The sequence below is a fragment of the Blennius ocellaris genome (genome assembly GCF_963422515.1).
Source record: "Blennius ocellaris genome assembly, chromosome: 22".
NCBI lineage: Eukaryota > Metazoa > Chordata > Actinopteri > Blenniiformes > Blenniidae > Blennius > Blennius ocellaris.
In genome coordinates this window covers 602,349-616,888 of record NC_137671.1, presented here as the reverse complement: position 1 = coordinate 616,888, position 14,540 = coordinate 602,349, and the positions used below count along the sequence as shown (strand labels likewise).

General features: G+C 54.8%; 2 protein-coding genes across 2 annotated transcripts; one reads left to right on the top strand and one right to left on the bottom strand.

The window, feature by feature from the left end:
* Positions 1 to 2,004: 2,004 nt before the first annotated feature.
* On the top strand, positions 2,005 to 7,671 carry dnajc2 (DnaJ (Hsp40) homolog, subfamily C, member 2). The gene is given in 35 exon segments (XM_080517949.1): positions 2,005 to 2,196; positions 2,940 to 2,971; positions 2,974 to 3,114; positions 3,117 to 3,134; positions 3,206 to 3,217; positions 3,219 to 3,251; positions 3,253 to 3,283; positions 3,393 to 3,430; positions 3,432 to 3,492; positions 3,676 to 3,749; positions 3,751 to 3,801; positions 3,804 to 3,884; positions 3,886 to 3,902; positions 3,980 to 4,045; positions 4,125 to 4,137; positions 4,139 to 4,186; positions 4,189 to 4,209; positions 5,225 to 5,311; positions 5,313 to 5,363; positions 5,467 to 5,517; positions 5,519 to 5,539; positions 5,541 to 5,618; positions 5,696 to 5,767; positions 5,769 to 5,785; positions 5,922 to 5,940; positions 5,942 to 5,992; positions 6,432 to 6,527; positions 6,529 to 6,606; positions 6,608 to 6,618; positions 6,695 to 6,798; positions 6,869 to 6,951; positions 6,953 to 6,980; positions 7,119 to 7,132; positions 7,134 to 7,277; positions 7,514 to 7,671. Coding segments are annotated over 35 exon segments (1,866 nt in total). The 5' UTR covers positions 2,005 to 2,141; the 3' UTR covers positions 7,583 to 7,671.
* Positions 7,614 to 14,153, bottom strand: pmpcb (peptidase, mitochondrial processing subunit beta). Its single transcript, XM_080517947.1, has 13 exons — positions 14,020 to 14,153; positions 13,061 to 13,198; positions 12,721 to 12,807; positions 11,697 to 11,826; positions 10,546 to 10,744; positions 10,393 to 10,472; positions 9,893 to 10,005; positions 9,678 to 9,821; positions 9,008 to 9,168; positions 8,841 to 8,926; positions 8,671 to 8,759; positions 7,878 to 7,953; positions 7,614 to 7,789 (listed from the first exon to the last, which is right to left on the bottom strand). The coding sequence occupies exons 1-13, from the start codon at positions 14,101 to 14,103 to the stop codon at positions 7,725 to 7,727; spliced, it is 1,452 nt and encodes a 483-aa protein (XP_080374073.1). The 5' UTR covers positions 14,104 to 14,153; the 3' UTR covers positions 7,614 to 7,724.
* Between the last annotated feature and the right edge of the window lie 387 nt (positions 14,154 to 14,540).

Genomic DNA, 14,540 nt, shown 5'->3' with positions numbered 1-14,540 from the left:
CTACTGCTGACCCACACGTTCTACCGCTGACCCACGTTCTACCGCCGACCCACACGTTCTACCGCCGATCCACACGTTTCTATCCGCTGACCCACACGTTCTAAACACGAGGACCCGTCAGAACCTCGTCTGGAACTCGTTGAGGAACCGTTCTCGAGGGTTCTGCTGCTGCGGACGTTCTCAGGCTGATGTTCTTCACTTCACTTCAATACAGTGTTTCTCCACTGGGCCTTTTGTTAGCGGAGGGCGCCCCCTAGTGGTGGAAGTTATGAAGGGAGCCCCCTAGTGGTGGAAGTTATGAAGGGAGCCCCCTAGTGGTGGAACTATGAACAGCTGGTAGAGAGAGACTGCTGGACAAAGTTGTAAACAACTGCAGGAATAAACTTCATTATTATCTTTGACAAAACGAACGTTTTGTTGTTGTTTTCCTGGAAAAGTTCAGGAAAAAACAAAACAAAAGGAACATCTGGGACATTTCTCAAACAACAGATCCACTGTGACGGCCTGGTGACGACCTGGTGACGACCCTGGTGACGGCCTGGTGACGACCTGGTGACGGCCTGGTGACGACCTGGTGACGACCTGGTGACGACTTGGTGACGACATGGGTGACGACTTGGTGACGACCTGGTGACGACCTGGTGACGACCTGGTGACGACCTGGTGACGACCTGGTGGACGACTTGGTGACGACCTGGTGACGACATGGTGACGACATGGTGACGACCTGGTGACGACCCTGGTGACGACCTGGTGACGACCTGCAGTGACGGCCTGGTGACGACCTTGGGTGACGACCTGGTGACGAACTTGGTGACGACATGGTGACCGACTTGGTGACGACCTGGTGACGACCTGGTGACGACATGGTGACGACTTGGTGACGACCTGGTGACGACCTGGTGACGACTTGGTGACGACCTGGTGACGACATGGTGACGACATGGTGACGACTTGGTGACGACCTGGTGACGACCTGGTGACGACCTGGTGACGACCTGGTGACGACTTGGTGACGACCTGGTGACGACCTGGTGACGACCTGGTGACGACATGGTGACGACCTGGTGACGACACTGGTGCCGACATGGTGACGACTTGGTGACGACCTGGTGACGACCTGGTGACGACCTGGTGACGACATGGTGACGACTTGGTGACGACCTGGTGACGACCTGGTGACGACCCTGGTGACGACTTGGTGACGACCTGGTGACGACCTGGTGACGACCTGGGTGACGACTTGGTGACGGTCTGGTGACGACCTGGTGACGGCCCTGGTGACGACCCTGGTGACGGGCCTGGGTGACGACTTGGTGACGGTCTGGTGACGACCTGGTGACGGCCTGGTGACGGCCTGGTGACGACCTGGTGACGACATGGTGACGACATGGTGAGCGACCTGGGTGACGACCTGGTGACGACATGGTGACGACCCTGGTGACGACCTGGTGACGACCTGGTGACGACATGGTGACGACTTGGTGACGGTCTGGTGACGACCTGGTGACGGCCTGGTGACGGCCTGGTGACGACTCTGGTGACGACCTGGTGACGACCTGGTGACGACAATGGTGACGACATGGTGACGACCTGGTGACGACATGGTGACGACCTGGTGACGACCTGCGTGACGGCCTGGTGACGGCCTGGGTGACGACTTGGTGACGGTCTGGTGACGGCCTGGTGACGGCCTGGACCAAAGAATTAAGGTTTTTATGGTTTTAATGCAGCTTTAACTAACTGACCGGAAACCCCAAAGGACCCAATTAGAGGACGTACCGCTCATACAGCTGTTTCTTTTATTTCTTTATTTATATTTTACGAATTATTTTATTTCTACCGTCAATATTTTCCATAAAAACAGTTAGATGGTTAGCTAGATTTTTCAAAAGCACGTTACTGAGCTTGCAGGTCACGAGAACCCAAGAACTCGTGCGGTCGGAACGTTAAAGCTCGACACGGCGGAACGCCACGGTTGGACACGGTGGTTCCACCCGGAGCGGTTAGCGGGGACACAGCGGCGGGTTGCTCGAGGCCCATGTGGAGCGTCAATGAGCGGGACTCAGACTGCGGCACGTCGGACAGCTTTCTCAGTGTAACCGGGGCCGCGGGCTGTCGGAGCGGGCCGCCGAGGGAAGATGCTGCTGGAGGCGCGGGACGGGGAGGAGACGGCGGTGTTCGCCCGCCGCTGCGGTAAGGAGAGACGCGGGCACGCCGGAGCTAAATGCTAAGTGCTAGCCCGCGGCCAGCCGCTGTCACGGGGAGCCGGTTAGCATCGTGCTAACGGGGACAGACGGGTCCAACTGGCTCCGGGGACCAGGTCCTGGCGGGTTGAAGGGAGGGTCCGCGTCGCTGAGCGTCTCCGCTCCCCCCGGTGGTCCCGGGTGTGCCGGAGCCCCGCGTGTCCCGGGCCGGAAGGACCCGAACCGGGAGTCTCACTCTGTTTTAACCGGACCGGATCAAACCCACCAGAACCTCCAGCACGTTCTACTGTGTTCACCTTTATTTACCTTTATGTACCTTTATTCATCTTTATTTACCTTTATGTACCTTTATGTACCTTTATTTAACTTTATTCTCCTGTTATTAGTGTTTTAATAGAATATTAGATGTTATTAATGTTTAATAGCCTGCATGGTGAGAGGGTGAGGGTGAGACCTGCATGGTGCAGAGTGTGAGGGTGAGACCTGCATGGTGAGAGTGTGAGGGTGAGACCTGCATGGTGAGAGGGTGAGGGTGAGACCTGCATGGTGAGGGTGAGACCTGCATGGTGAGAGGGTGAGGGTGAGACCTGCATGGTGAGAGTGTGAGGGTGAGACCTGCATGGTGAGAGGGTGAGGGTGAGACCTGCATGGTGAGAGGGTGAGGGTGAGACCTGCATGGTGAGAGGGTGAGGCCCTCCGTCTGCCTCCAGGATGACAGGGTGGGTGTCTCAGCCTCGGTGCAGGTGCAGGTGGAGCCGGTGGGTCGCGCTGGTTCGAAGCCTTCGTCAAGAGGAGGTCCAGGAACCTGTCTGCCTCCTTCCAGGAGCTGGAGGAGGAGGAGGAGGAGGAGGAGGAGTCAGAGGATGAAGAGCTGCAGCTGGAGGAGCACCCACTGCTCCAGGACACTGGACCCCCAAGGACTGGAAGGTGGGTGACAGGGTGGAGGAGGAGGAGGAGGAGGAGGACAGTGTCTTAATGTTGTCCCTGCTGTCCCTCAGAACCAGGACCACCTACGCCGTCCTGGGTCTCCCTCACCTCCGCTTCAAAAGCCACACAGAAGCAGATCAAAGCTGCACGTGAGTTTCTTAGTTTTTATTATTCTGTCATGACCGGGTCGCCGTCACTGCCCTCTACTGTCCCCTACTGTCCCCTACTGCCCCCTACTGACCTCTACTGCCCCTACAGACAAAGCCATCGTGTTGAAGCATCATCCTGACAAGAGGGAAAGCAGCAGGAGAGCAGATTGTGGAAGGAGACAATGATTATTTCACCTGCATCACTAAAGGTAGAGAGAGAGTGTGTGTGTGTGTGTGTGTGTGTGTGTGTGTGTGTAGTGTGTGTGTGTGTGTGTGTGTGTGTGTGTGTGTGTGTGTGTGTGTGTGTGTGTGTGTGTGTGTGTGTGTGTGTGTGTGTGTGTGTGTGTGTGTGTGTGTGTGTTAAACTGTGTGTGTGTGTGTGTGTGTCCCAGCGATAGAGGTGTTGTCGGACCCGGTGAAGCGGCGAGCGTTCGACAGCGTGGACCCGACCTTCGATGACGGCGTCTCCGTCGCGGGGGGAGGGGCGGGAGCACTTCTTCCTGGTCTTCACCTCCGCCCCTTCGACAGGAACAGTCGCTGGTCCAGCAACCAGCTGGTTCCTGGTCTGGGTCACCTGGACTCCTCCTTCGAGGAGGTGGACCCGCTTCTACTCCTTCTGGTGAGGGCCTCAGCATTAACAATGATCGCTGCTCCTGAGCGTTAGCGAAGGCTGATCAGTGGTTTTTCTCTCATCAGGTACAACTTCGACTCCTGGAGGGAGTTTTCTTATTTGGACGAGGAGGAGAAGGAGAAGGCTGAATGGTGAGCTGGACCCCCTACCTGAACCTTACCTGAACCTTACCTGACCCCTACCTGACCCCTACTGGTTGTGTCTCTGCAGTCGAGACGAGAGGCCGGTGGATCGAGAAGCAGAACCGAGCCTCCAGAGCTCAGAGGAAGAAGGAGAGGAGATGAACAGGATACGAACCTTAGTCGGGTAAAGTTCTGAACCAGGACCGAGACTTGTGGTCGTCAGGAGGTTGACCGGAGACTTGTGGTTGACCGGGGGACTTGTGGTCTTCAGGAGGTTGACCGGAGACTTGTGGTTGACCGGAGACTTGTGGCCGTCAGGAGGTTGACCGGAGACTTGTGGTTGACGGGGACTTGTGGCCATCAGTGAGGTTGACCGGAGACTTGTGGTTGACCGGGGACTTGTGGCCGTCAGGAGGTTGACCGGGGACTTGTGGCCATCAGGAGGTTGACCGGGAGACTTGTGGTTGACCGGGGACTTGTGGCCATCAGGAGGTTTGACCGGAGACTTGTGGCCGTCAGGAGGTTGACCGGAGACTTGTGGTTGACCGGGAGACTTGTGGCCGTCAGGAGGTTGACCGGAGACTTGTGGTTGACCGGGGACTTGTGGCCGTCAGGAGGTTGACCGGGGACTTGTGGCCGTCAGGAGGTTGACCGGAGACTTGTGGTTGACCGGAGACTTGTGGCCGTCAGGAGGTTGACCGGAGACTTGTGGTTGACCTGGGGGACTTGTGGCCGTCAGGAGGTTGACCGGAGACTTGTGGTTGAACCGGGGGACTTGTGGTCTTCAGGAGGTTGACCGGAGACTTGTGGCCGTCAGGAGGTTGACCGGAGACTTGTGGTCTTCAGGAGGTTGACCGGAGACTTGTGGTTGACCGGAGACTTGTGGTTGACCGGGGACTTGTGGTCTTCAGGAGGTTGACCGGAGACTTGTGGTTGACCGGGGACTTGTGGCCGTCAGGAGGTTGACCGGAGACTTGTGGTTGACCGGGGACTTGTGGTCTTCAGGAGGTTGACCGGAGACTTGTGGTTGACCGGGGACTTGTGGCCGTCAGGAGGTTGACCGGGGACTTGTGGCCGTCAGGAGGTTGACCGGGGACTTGTGGTTGACCGGGGACTTGTGGCCGTCAGGAGGTTGACCGGAGACTTGTGGTTGACCGGGGACTTGTGGCCGTCAGGAGGTTTGACCAGGGACTTGTCCTTGCAGATACGGCCTACAGCTGTGACCCAAGAATCAAGAAGTTCAAGGAGGAGGAGAAGGCGAGGAAGGAGTCTGAGAAAGAAGGCCAAAGTCGAGGCCAAGAAGAGGGAACAGGAGGAGAAGGAGAGGGTGAGTCCTCCACCTTCTCTCAGCTCCACCAGTCTGTCCATCATGGAGGAGCTCAGACTCTGATCTTTCGGTTCATCCTTGAGCTCCGGCTTCCCTCCGTCAGGTGCGGCAGGCGGAGCTGGAGGCGGCCCGTCTGGCCAGGGAGAAGGAGGATGGAGGAGGCCAAGCAGGCGGCGCCAGCAGGCCAAGAAGGAGAAGGAGATCCAGAAGAAGGCCATCAAGAAGGAGCGGCAGAAGCTCCGCACCACCTGCAAGGTGAGCTCCGCCCCCCGTCGAGGTCCTGACCCTGAGAGGAGGGGGGGGGTCTCACTTCCTGTCCTCCCTCCCCACAGACCTGGAACTACTTTGCGGACGATGAAGCCGACAGCGTGAAGATGATGGAGGAGGTGGAGAAACTGTGCGACCCGGCTGGAGCTCACCAGGTGTGCTGCACCTTCAGGCCCTCAGACCAGCAGGGGGCGCCGGGTCAGAACCTGGACCTCGGGTGCTCCGTCACGTCCTGAACCCAGCAGGACAGAATCCCCCAGAGACGGTGTCTCACCTGCTTTTGTCTTTCAGTCTGCAGTCGCTGAACGAGGGTCCTGGCCTCGGCCTCCAAACACGATGGCAAGGCGGCCGTGGAGAAACAGGTGAGGTGACGGATCAAGGCCGTGGTACCTGAGGGACCAGGGACCCAGGTTCTCAACCTCCACCTTGTTGAACGTCAGTCCTAACATCCCTGTCACTTTAAATGTTTAGCACTATGGAAGGTACCTCCTGTACTGGGATTTCACTGGGGGGCCTCGTGAAAAAAGCTGGGACACAACTCATGTATCAGCAGTTCCCGGGTATGGGGCAAGTGACCGGTATGGGTGGTCCCCCGGGATGGGCGGTTCCCTCGGTACATGGGTGGTCCCCCGGGATAGTGGGCGGTCCCCGGTATGGGTGGTCCCCGGTAATGGGCGGTTCCCCGGTATGGGTGTTCCCCGGTATGGGCGGTTCCCCGGTATGGGCGTTCCCCGGTTGTGGGCGTTCCCCGGTATGGGCGGCCTCAGACTGAGGCTGACGGTCCCTGCGTCTCCTCCTCAGGTGCAGGAGGTGAACGCCCAGCTGCAGAAGGAGAAGGAGGCCGAGGGTGTGGTGGCGCGGCAGGTGGCCCGCGGCGGCGAGCAGGCCAGCGGGGGAGGGAGGCGGCGGGGGGAAGGGCTGGAACGAGGAGGACCTCCAGCTGCTCATCAAGGCCGTCAACCTGTTCCCGGCCGGAAACCAACGCCAGGTGGGCCTCGCCGCCCGCCCGCCGGGGGCTCATGGGAGGAGCCCTCAGCACGCCTAACCCCGCCTCTCCTCTCCAGGTGGGAGGTCATCGCCAACTACATGAACCTGCACTCCACAGCAGCGGCACCAAAGCGGACGGCCAAGGACGTCATCAACAAGGCCAAGAACCTGCAGCGACTGGGTGAGCTAGCGGGAGGTTGTTACCGTGGAGGTCAGAGGTCAGAGGTCACTGACTCCCGCTCCCCCCTCAGATCCTCTGCAGAAAGACGAGATCAACAAGAAGGCCTTCGAGAAGTTCAAGAAGGAGCACTCCTCGGCGGCGCCGTCTATAGAACAACGCCGCGCCCTCCGAGAGGTTCGACGGTAAGGACGGTTCTAACCCTCGCAGGGCGGCGCAGTGGAACCGCAAGTGGAACCAGATTATAGAGCATCTTCCTCTTAACACCAGATTATAGAGGTTCCGTGTTGAGATGTTCCGCTGACAGGAGGTTCCGTGTTCAGGCACAGGTGGGGAGGGGGGCGTCGCCCTGGACCACTGAGGAGCAGAAGCTTCTAGAACAGGCCCTGAAGACGTTCCCGGTCAGCACGCCGGAGCGCTGGGAGAAGATCGCCGCCGCCGTGCCGGGACGCAACAAGAAAGACTGTATGAAGAGGTACAAGGTACGTTGGGACTCTGGTCCAGGTCAAACAGGAAGTGACCAGATCCTGAAGACACTCTGGTCCAGGTCAAACAGGAAGTGACCAGACCCTGAAGACACTCTGGTCCAGGTCAAACAGGAAGTGACCAGACTGTGGTCCAGGTCAAACAGGAAGTGACCAGACCCTGAAGACACTCTGGTCCAGGTCAAACAGGAAGTGACTGTAGATTAACCCTGTGACTGTGTCGCCCCCTACAGGAGCTGGTGGAGATGGTGAAAGCCAAGAAAGCTGCTCAGGAACAGGTGGCGGGGAAGAACAAGAAATGACAAGAACCACAAGAAGATTAGAGTATCTGTGTTATTTTAACATTATTGTGTTGCTCTTTATTTTATAATAAAAGTCAAGAGGAAAACTATCAGAGTTAAATACTGTCTGGGGGGGGGGGGGGGGAGGGGCGGCGGGTTCTGCTCAGTCCCTCATCCAGAACATCCCGTTGCGGATCTGGTTGTAGTCTGGAAGCTGTTCGATGGGACCTGAGGAGGAAACCGGTTTAGTGTATTCAGGACCTGCTGGACCAGGAGCTCAGAACGGCTCGTCCCGCCACAATAAAAGCCCACGTACCGACGGCGGTGACGGCAGGAGCCCGGTTGTAGATGTATCTGGTGCAGACCTCCTTGATGGTGTCGGCGTCGATCGCCTGTTGACCACGACAGCTACGTCACTTAAATCTGTTTACACTTCCTGGAGACGGACTGTAGTCTTATTGTGAAAGAGGAGTCATGTTACTACAGTCAGACTGACTAGTCTTAGAGAGGAGGAGTCATGGTAGTACAGTCAGAATGACGAGTGTTAAAGAGTCATGGTAGTACAGTCAGAATGACTAGTCTTAGAGAGGAGGAGTCATGGTAGTACAGTCAGAATGACGAGTGTTAAAGAGTCATGGTAGTACAGTCAGAATGACTAGTCTTAGAGAGGAGTCATGGTAGTACAGTCAGACTGACTAGTCTTAGAGAGGAGGAGTCATGGTAGTACAGTCAGACTGACTAGTCTTAGAGAGGAGGAGTCATGGTAGTACAGTCAGAATGACTAGTCTTAGAGAGGAGGAGTCATGGTAGTACAGTCAGAATGACGAGTGTTAAAGAGTCATGGTAGTACAGTCAGAATGACTAGTCTTAGAGAGGAGTCATGGTAGTACAGTCAGACTGACTAGTCTTAGAGAGGAGGAGTCATGGTAGTACAGTCAGACTGACTAGTCTTAGAGAGGAGGAGTCATGGTAGTACAGTCAGACTGACTAGTCTTAGAGAGGAGGAGTCATGGTAGTACAGTCAGAATGACATGAAACAACAACAATCGTCCTGACTGTCCCACTGAGGACACGTCTCCGTCTCTCGGCTGTAGGACAGGTCAGCTCACGTCGATACGAGACTCCAGCTCATGAAGAGGAATCCTGCGGCTGTAGCACAACATCTGTCTGCCGATGTCCTCGCAGATTGGCGTGGAACCTGCACACACACACACACACACACACACACACACGTTGAGACGGGCCGCTGCTAGCTGCTAGCTTCAGCGCGGCGTCTCACCGTCGAGGTGCAGCAACATGTTGGTCTTCAGGAGGTTCTTGGCTCGAGACACTTCGTTCTCTGTGACGCTGGAACAGAGAGACCTCCTGGGGAGGGGGGGGGAGACATGGTGAGGCTCTCTCTCTCTCTCGTCCCCCCCCCCCCCCCCCCCCCCCCCCCCCACTCACCACTCCCTCTGGGTGTAGGCCATCATGTCCCCGAGGGTTGCTGGTTCACAGACCATGTAGAGCCCCCAGAGGCCGGTGTCGGTATAGCAGGTGTTGAAGGACTGGAAGCTGTGGCACAGGTTCTGCTGGCAGGAGGCCTGGGCCAGCTGGCTGGACAGGTTCTGGAGGGGGGGGGGGGGGGGGGGTTACTGGTACTACTGGAGGAGGCCTGGGCCAGCTGGCTGGACAGGTTCTGGAGGGGGGGTGGGGGGGGGTTACTGGTACTACTGGAGGAGGCCTGGGCCAGCTGGCTGGACAGGTTCTGGAGGGTGGGGGGGGGAGTACTGGTACCACTGTCACATGGTAGTGGTACTACTATAACATGGTACCTAGTTCTGTACTGGTACTACCAGAACATGGTACTGGTACTACCATAGCAGAGCTACCACACTGTTGTGGTTCCTCAACGTCTCCCTGAAGCAGCGAATAAGAACGTTGCTTCTTTCTACCGTTGCCATGGTTACCACCAGGCCGTTGCCATGGTTACCAGCAGCTGATGGCTGCTTGGTTCTGAACAAGAAGCTTCTGACCAACTTTATCTTTCCACTAGAATCTCGTCCACTAACTGACAATGAGTGACCGCCTGGTGGCGCCATGTGCCCAGGTGGCGCCATGTGCCCCAGAGACTCACCAGGCCGCCGCCAGACGAGCGGTCCCAGTTGCCGATGATGGTGTTGGCCACCATGAGGGGGACGGTGTCGGGGTGCGACCATCCCACCGCCTCCACGGCGACGGCCACGTGGGCCAGAGGCATCTTGTCGTCACGCACCCGGATCTGAAACACAGCAGCCCGTCAGAGCCGCGCGGCGCGGCGCGGCGCCACACCGGGGCGCGGCTCCGCCTCACCTCGCTGCCCGTGAAGCGGCAGGCAGGAAGCGCCGGCGCGTCGCCATGGTAACGGCCAGGAAGCTTCCCGAAGTGCTGCTTCGCCAGGTCGATGAGCTCGTCGTGACAAACGCCTGTTGAGGAACGTCAACATGACAGTCGGACCATGAGGGTGCATGAGGTACATGAGACATGAGGGTGCATGAGACAATGTTGGTACATGAGGGTGCATGAGACAATGAGGGTGCATGAGACATGAGGTGCATGAGCCATGAGGGTGCATGAGACAATGAGGGTGCATGAGACAATGAGGGTACATGAGGAGACATGAGGTGCATGAGACAATGAGGGTGCATAAGACAATGAGGGTGCATAAGACAATGAGGGTGCATAAGACAATGAGGGTGCATGAGACAATGAGGGTACATGAGGAGACACGAGGTGCATGAGACAATGAGGGTACATGAGGCTCCATGAGGCTGCATGAGGCAGTGTTGAGAGTGGGTCATGTGACCTCTGACCTCCAGCAGCAGCCAGGACGATGCGCGGGCCCTTGTAGTGCGTGGTGATGTAATCCACCAGGTCTGCTCTGGTGATGGTCCTGCAGCGACACGGAGCGTCACCATGGCGACCAGCCCAGCAGCCAATCACACCTCGGCCCCTCGGTGACTCACTTGATGTTGTGGGCGGGGCCCAGGATGGTGCGGCCCAGCGCCGTGTCCTGGAAGGCGGTGGCGTGCAGGTAGTCGAACACCACCTCCTGCAGGTTGGTCTCCACCTCCTGCATCTCCCGCAGGATGACGCCGCGCTCCCGCTCCATCTCCGCCTCCCCCAGGGTGCTGTGCTGGACGATGTCCGCCAGCACCTCCACCGCTGGGGACACAAGGCCTGGAGCCTGAGAACGGGCCTGGAGCCTGGAGCCTGGGCCCAGAGGAGACCTGCAGGTCCTTGAGCCAGGGCCCAGAGGAGACCTGACAGTCCTGGAGACAGTCCTGGAAACCTTCCCGGAAACATTCCTGGAAACGTTCCCGGAAACATTCCTGGAAACGTTCCCGGAAAACTTCCTGGAGACGTTCCCGGAAACATTCCTGGAAACGTTCCCGGAAACATTCCTGGAAACGTTCCCGGAAACATTCCTGGAGACGTTCCCGGAAACATTCCTGGAAACGTTCCCGGAAACATTCCTGGAAACGTTCCCGGAAACATTCCCGGAGACGTTCCCGGAAACATTCCTGGAGACGTTCCCGGAAACATTCCTGGAGACGTTCCCGGAAACATTCCTGGAGACGTTCCCGGAAACATTCCTGGAAACGTTCCGGAAACATTCCTGGAAAAGTTCCCGGAAACATTCCTGGAAACGTTTCTGTAAACGTTCCCGGAAACATTCCTGGAGACGTTTCTGTAAACGTTCCTGGAAACATTCATAGAGACATTCCTGGAAACATTCCAAGAGACGTTCCTGGAGACGTTTCTGGAATCATCCCTGGAGACGGTCCTGGAAACGTTCCTGGAGACGTTCCCAGAAACATTCCTGGAGATGTTCCCGGAAACATTCCTGGAGACGTTCCCGGAAACATTCCTGGAAACGTTCCCGGAAACATTCCTGGAAACGTTCCCGGAAACATTCCTGGAAACGTTCCCGGAAACATTCCTGGAGACGTTCCCGGAAACATTCCTGGAAACGTTCCCGGAAACATTCCTGGAAAAGTTCCCGGAAACATTCCTGGAAACGTTTCTGTAAACGTTCCTGGAAACATTCCAAGAGACGTTCCTGGAGATGTTCCTGAAAACATTCCTGGAGACGGTCCTGGAGTCCCTGCCCCACCTCTGGGCAGGTCCTTGGAGAAGGCCTTGGCGTAGTACACCGTCTGCTCCCTGGAGGTGTAGGCGTTCAGGTGAGCCCCCATGTTCTCTATCTCCAGTTCCAGGTCCAGCTGGGAACGCTTCCTGGTGCCCTGCACACACACACACACGCACACGCACACACACACACACACGCACACACACACACACACACTATAAATATAAGCTACAGTAGCTTTAGTAACATTATTATTGACAATAGTAAAAAATCCTTCACCTGAGAGAGAGAGAGAGAGAGAGAGAGAGAGAGAGAGAGAGAGAGAGAGAGAGAGAGAGAGAGAGAGACCTGTCCACTGCAACGTGTGATCAGTTAAGATGGGTTAAGATGAGTTAAGATGAGTTAAGATGAGTTAAGACGAGTTAAGATGAGTTAAGACGAGTTAAGACGGGTTAAGACGAGTTAAGATGAGTTAAGATGAGTTAAGATGAGTTAAGATGAGTTAAGACGAGTTAAGATGAGTTAAGACGAGTTAAGATGAGTTAAGACGAGTTAAGACGGGTTAAGACGAGTTAAGATGAGTTAAGATGAGTTAAGATGAGTTAAGACGAGTTAAGATGAGTTAAGACGAGTTAAGACGGGTTAAGATGAGTTAAGACGGGTTAAGACGAGTTAAGACGGGTTAAGATGAGTTAAGACGGGTTAAGACGCGTTAAGATGAGTTAAGACGGGTTAAGATGAGTTAAGACGAGTTAAGACGGGTTAAGACGAGTTAAGACGGGTTAAGACGAGTTAAGACGGGTTAAGATGAGTTAAGACGGGTTAAGACGGGTTAAGATGAGTTAAGATGGGTTAAAATGAGTTAAGACGAGTTAAGACGGGTTAAAATGAGTTAAGACGAGTTAAGACGGGTTAAGATGAGTTAAGACGGGTTAAGATGAGTTAAGATGAGTTAAGACGGGTTAAGATGGGGGTCAGGGTTGATGAAGGGACCAGGGACAGCTCCAGATGAAGGGACCAGGGACAGACGTCCCCTCCAGAGCCCCACCTTGAAGGCCATGTGCTCCAGGAAGTGCGCCGTCCCGTTGTTCCTCTGGTTCTCGTAGCGACTGCCGGCGTCGATCCACAGACCCACCTGGCGGAGCAGGAGACTTTCAGAATAAAGCAACAACACATCACACTCCTTTGTTTACATGGCAACAATAAACAAACAATAAAACTGAATGAAAGAAATGAGGGTTCAGGGAAAAGCAGTTAGAACAGGAGGAGCGACTGGAAGTTGAGTTTGGAGGTTTGAGGATCAGTGATGTGGTTGATTTGGGTTCTCCTCTTGGAGGAGGCGCAGAGCAGAGCCTGAACTCCTCCAGGAGGAGAAGAAGGTTCCTCACTGTGCAGGTGGACAGTCCAGAGTCCTCTGACGCCACCCGGAGGCCATTTTCCAGCGTGGTCACTTTGGTTTCAGGAACATTTAGCGCCACCTGCTGGGCAGCCTGAGTCACCAAGAGCCTGTGAGGTCCAGCTGGGAGCTGCAGGAGGAGAGAGGATAACACCAGGTCACTACCATCTGAATAACAACACCAGGTCACTGCCATCTGAATAACAACACCAGGTCACTACCATCTGAATAACAACACCAGGTCACTACCATCTGAATAACAACACCAGGTCACTACCATCTGAATAACAACACCAGGTCACTACCATCTGAATAAAAACACCAGGTCACTACCATCTGAATAACAACACCAGGTAATTACCATCTGAATAACAACACCAGGTCAGGTTACACCGACACAATGAGGATCAGAATTTGAGAAAAGCTTACAGGTGAACAGAAAATACTTATTTTTAGAATCATAATAAGAATATTTGCTCAAACAACAATCAAAGTGTACAAAAGCGTCACTCCAGAACAAGCTGGAACTAAATATTGTTTCAGGACGAAGCAGAAAACGGGAGAGAAACTGAGACCAAGTATTGAGTTCATTGATCTGCTATCATTCCGTATCAATACCAAGGTGTAGATATTATTCATATCGGATGACGTCACAGTTCACGGTGAACTTGCTCAAGGCATCCAATGCTAACGCTAAAGCGACCGCTATGGCTAATGTAGACACGTTTTAACATCCGGGTTCTGATCCGTGTTGCGGCTGGGGTCAAATCATTCGTTATTACACATCTAAAGTTAAACTATCACACCTTATATCAGAGAAGTAATGTGATTATTGCTCAGCGTGACAAGCTAAGCTAAAGCCTGAGCGGCTATGCTAACAGGTTTTCCCCGGTGGCTCCGCCGCCAGCGTCACAACAAGTCAAACACACGCGTTCAAAGCAGTTTCCTCACCCTCGTCACACAGTTTGTCTTCAGTAAATGTCTCTTTAGGATTAATTTCCCAACGGACGTGAGGCGCTGTATGGGCGCAGCCATGTTGTTTATGTTGCGCGATGGCTGGTTCCGGCGATGTCACGTCCACCGGAGATGACGTCAGGGGTCAAATCACAAAATCAATGTCAAAATCAAAGGGTTTCGTCAGTTCTAGAAAGGCGGTGCATTAATGTGTCTTGATTTTGAAGCATTTTGTGTTAAATCTTTATGAATAGTGCAAAATAAATATAGTTTGATTTGATCATTTAATCTTCTGTTTTGATGTTTTTATTCAATAATAATAATAATAAAAAAAACTTAAATACGGTAAATAGTGACGTTTATTTTGAAAGACAGGCCGGTGGCGGAAGTGCGGCTTTAGCTAAGCGCGCAATTCTCTCGGAGTTTCTTTCTCTTTTCTACGTTTCAGAGGTCAGAAGAACATCAGAAAGTAAAAACCGCAGATCGATCCGGAGCGAAGGAAAAGCAGCAGCCTCGCC

Coding starts and splice junctions, on each gene's coding strand:
- pmpcb (XM_080517947.1), bottom strand. CDS start 14,103: ATGGCTGCGCCCATACAGCGCCTCACGTCCGTTGGGAAATTAATCCTA. Junction 11,827..12,720: donor TGGAGCACATGGCCTTCAAG/GTGGGGCTCTGG, acceptor GTGTGTGTGCAG/GGCACCAGGAAGCGTTCCCA. Junction 7,954..8,670: donor AGCTGGAGTCTCGTATCGAC/GTGAGCTGACCT, acceptor CGTGGTCAACAG/GCGATCGACGCCGACACCAT.